Below are 10,999 nucleotides of genomic sequence, written 5' to 3'. Positions count from 1 at the left end.
AATGAGGTGGGGAATAAATTAATAAAAATGTATAAGACTGGCATGGCTTTCCTGTGACATGAAAATTAGTATTCGGGAAGCCCATCTAACTAACTTCCAGGTTGAAGCCAAAGAGGACGTAGGAAAACTTGCAGTTCAGTGACTGGCCCTAAAATAAAAAAAAAAAAGAAAACTACACTTTTATATAAAAACTGAAAATGTGTTTGGAAAAAATGAAATAAAAAATAGCATATTTCAAACAATAATAACAAAAAAAACCTGAAAAGTACACGTTGGTTAACAGCAGGTGTATTAAATATAAAATGCTTACCTTAATATTTTAACACAAACTTTTTCCAAAACTTAAAGTGGAAATGAAGCAGTCAGTCAAGTATACATTATTTGCTAAATGGATATCCACTCTATTCACCAATTATGTAATAAACATGAAAAACGTAATACAATAAAAAATAAAAAGAACTCCCGTTATAGCTTTCATAGCACGGACGCCGCCATCTTGGCCGTGACATCACGGGGTTGGTTAGCTTCACGGGAGTCCACAGACAGAGGTAGAGGTAGAGGTAGTGAGAGACAGAGACAGAGACAGAGGAAGATAGAGACAGAAAAAGATCCAGATAGAGAAAGATAGACATTTATAGATAGAGATAATGACATATAAAGACGGTTATATATAAAGACAGTGATCTATATTAGTGATCAATAGAGTAAAAGAGGTAGCCTAGATAATTTGACAGACAGTCAAAGACGGAGACAGTTTTCACAGACAGACAAGATGGAGACTGAGGAAGAGCCACGACAGGACAGAAGAAGACAAGTCGGAGGTCATTATTGCATTGCTCCTGGGTGTAATAATGAATTTTACCGGGTTAAGGGCAGGGACAAAGCAGTCCATTTCCATAAACTGCCACTACCAATAAGTATTTCAAAAATCTTTTTTCCTCAAACAAAACTTTGCAGTGACAAATTGGATAACGTGCGCACGGCGCACTCCAGATATGGTGACATTATTATGCGCACCTCCACACAGATGCAAACATAAACATTAAGGTGTCAACGTCACCTTAATGTTTTTAGCTGCATTTTCATCTGGGTTTCTGTTGCGCCGCCACCTGTTTAGCTGTGTTTTCATCTGTTTCTGGGTGCGCCGTCAGCTTTAATATTTAGTTGTGTTTTCATCTGTTTCTGATGCGTTGACATCATTGACAGCAGATACACTCCGGCACGGTGGGCATCACCGTGCATAAACCACACCTACACCAGGTAGTGTTGCCGACCCGCTCCTCACCCAAAACACCCGGCTCCTCCACGACTTCTTCCTCCCTAACCATCACCACTGCTCGGTTCCCTCGTCTAATAGGCTCAAAAGCATAAGCCATAGGGTTGCTGACCTCCACAGTCCTCTCAATCTCGTCCTCATCCATGATCTTTCGCAAAAACCACTTGCTGTCCTGTCTTGCCAATAGAGCGTTCAAAGCACCAACCAACCCCGTGACGTAAGCACCGACGTCACTTCAAGATGGCGGCTCGCTAGCCAGAGAACTAGGTAGAAACTACGAAAATAAATGTGTTATTTCTATGGGTTTCACAATTTAAAAAAATCAGATTTTAGACAAAGTCGTTTTTTAAATATATTTGACCACTACCAGTGCCAAAACATGCACGTTTCATTTCCACTTTAAAGGAGCATGAGGCTCCTTTTAAGAAATGAGACTCTCTAGCGCCACCCTTCACCACGACGGCCGTCGGGGGTACTGCAGCCAACAGTGAAGCCAGCACGGGAGAACGTGGAGAACGCGCATGCAGCGTCATGTGACGTCACATCCGCAGGACAGCGCGGTAAATTTGGGCCCGAATTGCAGCACATTTTGCAGCACACAGCCTGTTCAAGGCAACGGAGAGATACACTAGAGGGCTCATTCTTTTGGGTTTGGAACGCTTCATCTGACATTATTACTAGAAAACTTAGAACGTATACAAATTTTTTTCATAAATTCTGCCTCAATCCGGCCTCAAGCTCCTTTAAGTGTGTTTGGCAACCGAACCTCACCGATTGTAACGCATATTTACTTTACTTTGCTGAATCCTTTCCATCTTTTCTTTATAGCATACGTTTCATAGATTAATGTCTCTAATGTATAGAATGTATATAGTTTTTCTTCTTAATTTAATTGTCTTTATATACAATACTTACTAACTCGTGAAAAGACTGTAAAAATGCTGAATAATATTTGCTGTTCCTGTTTTATTACATAAAGAATTGGTTTGAATGTTTTTCTGGAGAGTCTCATTGAATTATTTTAACTGCAATTACATTTCATATGGTAGAGTCATGATTGTAAGAAGAAAGTTTTGAAATTGTAACTATACAAAATTGTGATAAAACACTCTTATGGTTCTGCAATTCGTTGATCTGAATATAAGATATAAAAAAAAGAACATCTGGTTTGACTATGTGAAAATATAACTTGAAAGCCGAAACATTCAGATATCATCATCATTATCATCAGTTTATTGGTGTCCCTTGAAGGGCAATTTGGTTGCATAAGTTTAACGACATAGAACAAACACATAAAAAAATTTACAAAAGTACAAAAGTGAGCAGAAAGATGGGGGATAAAGTGCACAACAGTAAATAAACAATGCAAGGCTCCGATAAAAAGCAGCAGCAATAACCAGCAAAAAGCCACATTAACAATAACAACATTACATAGATAAATACAAGACAATGTAAAGGAATCATTCAATCAATTGGAATCGGAAGATGCCCTTCTCCTCTCTGTGGCATTTAGATCTATATATATATATATATATATATATATATATATATATATATATATATATATATATAATGGCTCAAATGATTATTATGGTTATTCATTATTGTTATTATAATTTACATTATTATTATTATTTACATACATTACATATAACTCAGTTCCATATAAATCAAATTGGTGACGAGATCAGATGAATCTGGAATAGCAATTTAATCAATAACCATCTTATTATTAAAAACAAACGAAAGAATATCGTTCTTATCTATAGAAAAATACATAGGCTACCGAATCAAGTGTTTGTAGATACTTTAGATTATATATATATATATATATATATATATATATATATATATATATATATATATATATATATATATATATATATATATATATATATAAGGTCCGCCTTGTTGTCTAATAATCTCAAAGTTCTTTGTTGACGTGGCAGTGTATTTAGCACGGTTTCGGATCATTTCTGATCATTTTCACGACTTTTGGGGTTTGTTTTCACCATCATGCCGTATTGCCGTTGTGTTTACTAGTAACTCGCATCCTATTGGTGCAGCGGGATCACGTGACGACCGCGCCTCGACCCGCGGAAGAAAATCTTACTACGCTCAGAAGAAACTAGTACCGTAGAATTTAAACCGGGCTAAATGAAATAATTTCACACACTCTTGTACAGTAGGTGGCGGTATGCACCTGAAAGTTGCTTGCGATCCGCCAATAAACTGAGAGAAGAAGAAGAAGAAGAACTAGTACCGTTTTGCGGTCCCGATCACGGGACTCTTCGGGGGGTTTTGAGCTCCGAACCTTTACTTATAAGGTGAGCATGAATCAATCTTTTTTATAATGTAAATATTGTGTCGTCGCCATAGGTGGGAGCGGGAATCACTTTCTTTTGCGGTTCACCTTACGGTCTATTTGTTTAAATAAAGTTTCTTTAAAAGAATACGCCGAATGCTTCCGGGTTTCCTGAAGCGCACGTTGTTGTTGTTAGCTTTAGCATTCGGTGCTAGGACGAACAAAAATACGCAAAGTAGTGTAATAATGTGAAGAAATAACCACGTAGTCCCTGAAGTTACTACAGTAGACATTCCAGAGTCACAATTTGTAAATCCTCGGAACTGTGGTTGTTAATCATCTCATGGGCTCGATATTTGGAGGTCTGAAATGACCCTGAAAGGAGTTTAGCTGGGTAAAGAAATCTTTTCTTGCATGAAGTCTCTTTTTCATGTGAAATTTAACTTGAAAGGGTTAAATCCAGTATGTCCAGCACAGAGTTCATCTGGTTTCATCTCTAAATGAAGTTTATGTGAAATTTATAGGAATTATAAACTATAAAATAATGAATTTCTCTAAAAGGAAACCTAAATTACATTTTTTTAATTATTATTTTTGGTAAAATACGAGTTGGGGTAAAAAGACATTTAGGCTGCGTCCCAATTGAACCCTTCGCCCTCGTTTTCTTCACTAACCCTAACTTTTGCGCGTTCCCGTGAAGGTAGTGGTGTCCCAATTCCTCTTTTCACCAAGGGGGAGGGGGCATAACGAGGGCTAGGGGCTGAGAATAGCCCCTTCAAATCGAGGGATTTCAGATGCTGACTTGGCGAGCGAGGGGGTATGAAAATTTCCCAGAATGCTTTTGCCGTAGGCTCTGCGTCGATTTGACTCGCCGACCGAAGGCAAACAGGCAGACTCGTCTCAGAGAAATAGAGAGAAATAATCCTGTGACTCGTCAGATTTGTTTTGGATGTTTCTGATATAATAGTTTTCAGAAACCACAAAGTAATCCAGCTGTTATCTGGGTAATTTAAACACTTTCAGATAAAGTTGTAGAAGATCACGCCAGAATAAAGGGATTTATGGTTCCGCGTTACACCAACGCAGAGCCTACGGCGTAGGTTACGTAACCTACGCCGTAAGCTCTGCGTTGGTGTAACGCGGACCCAAACTCCGGAGCCGGCAGACAGAAATCTCTAAATTTCGAAGCAAATTTCTTAACAGGCGTAGCTACAACTGTTAGATTTCATCTATTAAACCAACATCTTCCTAAATGATTTATTTCAGCCAGCGTAATTCTCAACAGAGCTGCGTCCCGGGAGAGAGTTTCTCTCCCGGGACGACGGAGCAGCTTGACCCGGCGGACACGTCTGTTTTCGGGCTGTGAGCTGCTGCTGCTCCCCGGGGGCGGCGGCTCTTCTCATCTCGAAAACATCGGGTCAAATTTCTTAACAGGCGTTATTTGGATAAACTGAGCCCCGGTTGCGGATCTTAAGGTTACCTTTATGCCTGAAAAAATATTAAAACTTAATAAAGTGCCATATTAACAGCGCTACAGCTGAAATTAAAACAGCTTTTGGCTCTCAGCTTCCTTATCAGGTTAGGGATGAAAACGAGGGGGAGTAGGAGAAATGGGACAGGCATCTGGGCCAAGTTCCCTAGATCTCAAGTGCCCTAAAATCTCCCCCTTCTTTTTTAGGGGTTAGGGAAGAAAAGAAGGGCGAGTGGAGAAAAGAAGGGCGAGTGAAGTTGAATTGGGATTGGGCCTTACTTCTGAACTGATGTCTGATATAAAAAGGTTAAATCCAGTTTGCCCTCTTCCTGGAATCTGATCCTGATGAACCTCCCTCTTCTTTCTGCTTTCAGATCCAGTCTGACCAGTGTTACCTTGTTCCCTCTCCTGCAGATCTGCATCTTAAAGACGGGTCTGAACAACATGAGCTGAACACTGAGAGCTGACAGCCTCCTACTCTGCACAGACACGAGATTTGTAGATCAGAGCTGAGACTAGTTCCACGTTTGACTTCAGTCTCAGTTATAGAGAGGAGATATGGCGCAGAAAGCAGTTCCGCTGGATAAAGAAACCTTTTCTTGTCCGATCTGTTTGGATCTTTTAAAGCATCCGGTGACTATTCCCTGTGGACACAGTTACTGTATGATCTGTATTAAAACCCACTGGGATGAAGAAAAGGAGAGGAAACTTCCCAGCTGTCCTCAGTGTAGAGAGACGTTCACACCAAGGCCTGTGCTGGTGAAAAGCACCATGTTAGCTGATTTAATGGAGAACATGAAGAAGACTGGACTCCAAGCTGCTCCTGCTGATCACTGCTATGCTGGACCTGAAAATGTGGCCTGTGATTTCTGCTCTGGAAGAAAACGGAAAGCTGTCAAGTCCTGTTTATTCTGTCTGGCCTCTTACTGTGAGAATCACCTTCAACCTCATCATGATGTGGCTCCATTCAAGAAACACAAGCTGGTGGATCCATCCAAGAACCTGCAGGACAACATCTGCCCCCGTCATGATGAGGTGATGAAGATGTTCTGTCGTACTGATCAGAAGTGTATCTGTTATCTCTGCTCTGTGGATGAACATAAAGGCCACGACACAGTCTCAGCTGCAGCAGAAAGGACGGAGAGGCAGAGAGAGATGGATGTGAGTCGACAACAAGTCCAGCAGGAGATCCAGGACAGAAAGAAAGATGTGAAGCTGCTTCAGCAGGAGGTGGAGGCCATCAATCAGTCTGCTGATAAAACAGTGGAGGACAGTGAGGAGATCTTCACTGAGCTGATCTCTCTTCTCCAGAAAAGAAGCTCTGATGTGAAGCAGCAGATCAGATCCCAGCAGGAAACTGAAGTGAGGAGAGTCAGAGAGCTGGAGGAGAAGCTGCAGCAGGAGATCACTGACCTGAAGAGGAGAGACGCTGAGATGAAGCAGCTCTCAGAGACTGAGGACAATAACCAGTTTCTCCACAACTACCCCTCACTGTCACCACTCAGTGAGTCCACACACTCCTCCAGCATCAGCATCCGTCCTCTCAGGTACTTTCAGGATGTGGCAGCAGCTGTGTCAGAGGTCAGAGGTCGACTACAGGACATCCTGACAGACACGTGGACAAACCTTTCACTGACCATCACTGATGTTTCACTGCCAGAACCAGAACCGAAGAGCAGAGCTGGATTCTTGAAATATTCATGTGAAATCACTCTGGATCCATGCACAGTACACACACGGCTGTTACTGTCAGAGGAGAACAGAAAGGTGACAGTTATGGACCAAGATCAGTCTTATTCTAGTCATCCAGACAGATTCACTAAACGTCCTCAAGTCCTTAGTAGAGAGAGTCTGACTGGACGTCATTACTGGGAGGTGGAGAAAAAAGCAGATGCAGTTTTTGTAGCAGTTTCATACAAGAATATCAGCAGATCAGGGGGGTGGAAGGAAAGTAGATTTGGATTAAATGAAAAATCTTGGTCACTACATTGTTACTCAGACAGTTATGAATTTTGTCATAACAGCATCAGAACCTCTGTCTCAGGTCCTCTGAGCTCCAGAATAGGAGTTTACCTGGATCACAGAGCAGGTGTTCTGTCCTTCTACAGCGTCTCTGAAACCATGACCCTCCTCCACAGAGTCCAGACCACCTTCACTCAGCCGCTCTACACTGGAGTTTGGATTTACGGTCCTGGACACTCAGCTGAGTTCTGTAAACTCAAATAAACTTGTTTTCTCTTCATGTTTCCATCTCAATTTTTATTGATTTTTTTTTTTTCTTCTCAGAGATGAACGTCTCAAACTCTGATCGATGGAGTTTTTGTTCTATACGATTATGTTTTGTTGTTATTTCCTCTCTTGGAGGTGGAAGTCGTTCTTTTTTGCAGTTTCACCTGAGAAATATTAATAATATTAACATCTTCGATTTCAGTATAAAAACATAGAAATAAGCCTATGTTGTCATTTTTAACTATTAGTTTTGATCTGTTTCTATGTTGTATTTCTCTTTTCTTCCACTTCATGGACTCCACCAAACGACCCAACAGACCTTTATCTCTATCGTATTCAGACTCGTTTCCTCATTCATTTGCAAACCAACTGTTCTTGTTTTCTAAACCAATAAAGACATTTTAAAGGTGAAATAAAAGCAAACTGTTTCTGACTGCACTGATTTCTGAAACAAACGGCAACAAACTCAAGTTTGGGACCAAACGAATAATAAGATAATAAAAGGAGCAGGGATTCTGGCAAATCTACGTTTGTGACGGCTAAAAGGCAAGGCAAGTTTATTCAATTCAATTCAATTTTATTTATATAGTGTCTAATACAACAAAAGTTGTCTCTAGGTGCTTTCCAGAGACCCAGAACATAAACCCCCGAGCAATTATTACACAAATTTATATAGCCCAATTCAACACAAGGTAATTCAAAGTGCTTTACATCAACATTAAAAGCAGCAAGATACAATTAAACAGTAAATAACAAATAAAATGATAAGAAAGGTAAAATAATAAAAAGCACAAGTTGTTAAAAAGTAAGGGCAGTAGAGTGCAACAGGTACACATGTCATTCTTAAAATGGCAAGAATTACGTTTCTATACGGTCGAAACATACAAAGACCGGGTCAAATAGGCTACAGTATTACAAAAGTAATCTGTGCCGATTCGTGCGTTGAATCAAACCAACCTGACTAAAAGAAACACGACTGGATATTTGTGACTTATTGAGTCATCAACCAATAAGATTCAGATTCAGATTCAGATTTCTTTATTAGCCATTTGTGTAAAACACATAGGAATTCGTTACGGTGGTAACAGAGTGTGTATTCAATATATTTTCACAGTTTGACAACATATAAATAAATAACAGGCACATAACACCACAGTGAGGGGATAAACAAAAAATAAAGTGCAGGCAGATGCAGTAAAGTGACTAGTGCAGTGTTTAAGTGACACCGGTGACAAGTGCCAGTGTCACTTGTGGCCCTTTTCGACTAGTACCTACTCAGCGCGCCCCGACTCGTCACGCCTCCACCCACTTTGTCCTCGTTTGTTTTTCGACACCCAGGTGAGAAGTGGGAGGGTTGGAGGGAAGCTGCTGTGACGTATTTGATTGTGTGATCTAAACAGAGAAGACAACAACACTAAAGATGTAGAACCTGGAGGAGATGATGCTGCTGGGTCTGTGGCTTGTGTTCGATATCAAGTTAAAAAATGAGAGTGAAAGAAGCTTCAAGCGGCGACGCTTTTTTTTTTTTTTTGTTCGTCGGCGCTGATGAGAATTAAAGCCTGAATTATGGTTCTGCGTTAAATCGACGGCATAACCTACGCCGTAGGCTCTGCGTTGGTGTAACGCGGAACCATAAATCAGCTGAGAACCGCGAGCGGCTGAGAAATGACCGAGCGCCTGGTGGATCTGGTCGTTTCCATATCACCCGTCTAGATCCCTTTTTAATTCTCTCCTCAGCCACCAGGTTTATGAACATCTGCACCTCAGAGTTGGATCACCAAACAGACGTTTGCGCTGCCATTGCCTGTCGGATAAAATGAGGAAGCTGCGGGCTGCTCTCGCACTGACTCCCCGCTGTCTGATTCAAACGTCTGACAGCCCCACCCCCCAACCAATCGGTGACGTGTAGTGTGATGACGTCAGATACAGGGCCTACTCAGCACGCGTAGAACCTCGGCAGAAGAGGTACAGAAAAAGTATCTACTCGGCACGCCTCTACCCGTCTCGGCCTGTAGTGGAGAAGCGTAAGACGGGGGCATGGCCAGGAGAAGGGTGCAGAGTAGGTACTAGTCGAAAAGGGCCATTAGGAGCAGGTTGGGGGACCTGAGTCATTGATCAGCCTGGCGGCTGAGGGGAAGAAGCTGAGTCTGTGGCGGCTTTCACAGCCTCAGGTAGTCTCAGCCTCCTACCAGAGGGGAGGAGAGTGAAGAGGCCATGGCCTGGGTGAGAGGGATCGCCCATGATCTTCCTAGCTCTTCTCAATGGCCTGGAGTTGTACAGGGACTTCAGGGAGGGCAAGGGGCAGCCAATCACTCTCTCCACAGGGCGTGTCACTCGCTGAGCTTGTGAAGGTCCCTTGCAGCTGTCGCGGGGAACCAGGTGATGATGGAGTGGGTGAGAGTGGATTCATTGATGGCCGTGTAAAACTGGGCCATCATGGTCCTTGGCAGCCTAAACTTCCTCAGCTGTCGGAGGAAGAACAGCCTTTTCTGGGCCTTTTTCAGGAGGGCCGTGGAGTTCAGTTCCCACTTCAAGTCCCTGGTGATGGTAATGCCCAGAAAGTGGAAATAGTCCACAGAGTCCACCTGTGTGTCTCCCAGCACGATGGGAACGGGAGGGGCTGCGTTTCTCTGGAAGTCCACCACCATCTCCACTGTCTTGCGGGTGTTAAGCTCCAGGTAGTTGTGGCAGCCGCTCAATCTCCCTGCTGTAGGCCTTGCCAAACCTGGAGATGAGGCCCACCAGGGTGGTGTCGTCAGGGAACTTTAGGAGCTTGACTGAGGGGTGGAGGGAAACGCAGCTGTTGGTGTACAGGGAGAATAGGAGAGGGGACAGAACTCAGCCCTGCAGGGATCCGGTACTGGTGGACCTGGGGCTGGAGATGCACTTCCCCAGCTTCACCCGCTGGGACCTGTTGGTGAGGAAGTCCATGATCCACCTCCTAGTGGGGACTGGGACCTGCAGCAGGGAAAGCCTGTTCTCCAGGACGGATGGAGGATGGTGTTGAAGGCACTGCTGAAGTCCACAAACAGGAACCTGACGTAGTTGCCTGCAGTATCCAGATGTTCTAGTGCGTAGATCAGAGCCATGTTCACAGCATCCTCTGTGGATCTGTTGGCTCTGTATGCTGTGACGGCCTTACTAATTTGTGTGTGTCTTCACAGCAGTTCCTGTCCTTGTGGCTGAAGAGGGCGGCCGTCCAACCTTATTGGCCACACCTGAGGGTGTGGTCTCACCATTATAAAAGGCTCAGTTGTCAGCCTGCTCACTCTCTCCCTGATTGAGCAGCTGACAGCCACATGGCCAACATGGTGTAATTTGGGTTTGCTTTGGTTGTTCACTCTGAAGGGCTAGATTCAGGCAGGTTTTCCACATGTGTGGACGTTTTAGGAGAGCAACGGTTCTCCTCAGGCAGATTTTACTCTGAGGTTGAGGGTGAAGGAAAGATGGACTGGGATCTCGGAGTGGCCAGAGATTCCATCGGCAGGAAGGACGTCACCACTCTGAGACCTGAGGACGGTTTCTGGACCGTATGGATGAGGAACGGACGTAACTAGGAAGCTCTGGATGCTCCGTCAGTAGAGCTCTCCTTCCAGCAGCTCCTGAGAAGGTGGGGGTGTTTGTGGACTATGAGGAGGGTGTGGTCTCCTCCTATGATGTGGTGCTGCAGCCCTCATCTCCTCCTTTACTGGCTGTTCCTTCAGGGAGGAGCTCTGCT

General features: G+C 43.3%; 1 protein-coding gene across 2 annotated transcripts; it reads left to right on the top strand.

Moving 5' to 3' along the window:
• Nucleotides 1–3,865: 3,865 nt before the first annotated feature.
• LOC133452408 (tripartite motif-containing protein 16-like) lies at nucleotides 3,866–7,686 on the top strand. 2 transcript variants are annotated; one of them, XM_061731682.1, is made up of 2 exons: nucleotides 3,866–3,975; nucleotides 5,427–7,686. In XM_061731682.1, the coding sequence occupies exon 2, from the start codon at nucleotides 5,611–5,613 to the stop codon at nucleotides 7,276–7,278; it is 1,668 nt and encodes a 555-aa protein (XP_061587666.1). In that variant the 5' UTR covers nucleotides 3,866–3,975; nucleotides 5,427–5,610; the 3' UTR covers nucleotides 7,279–7,686. The 2 variants fall into 2 exon arrangements, with proteins under 2 accessions (XP_061587666.1, XP_061587667.1); XM_061731683.1 differs by lacking the exon at nucleotides 3,866–3,975 and adding an exon at nucleotides 4,755–5,358 and having other exon boundaries at nucleotides 5,467–7,686.
• The last annotated feature ends 3,313 nt before the right edge of the window (nucleotides 7,687–10,999 follow it).

The sequence above is a fragment of the Cololabis saira genome, chromosome 10 (genome assembly GCF_033807715.1).
Source record: "Cololabis saira isolate AMF1-May2022 chromosome 10, fColSai1.1, whole genome shotgun sequence".
Lineage (NCBI taxonomy): Eukaryota > Metazoa > Chordata > Actinopteri > Beloniformes > Belonidae > Cololabis > Cololabis saira.
This window is presented reverse-complemented; position numbering and strand designations above follow the sequence as displayed.

Bases quoted from the DNA above. Each gene is read 5' to 3' on its own strand.
- LOC133452408 (XM_061731682.1), top strand. From the start codon at position 5,611: ATGGCGCAGAAAGCAGTTCCGCTGGATAAAGAAACCTTTTCTTGTCCG.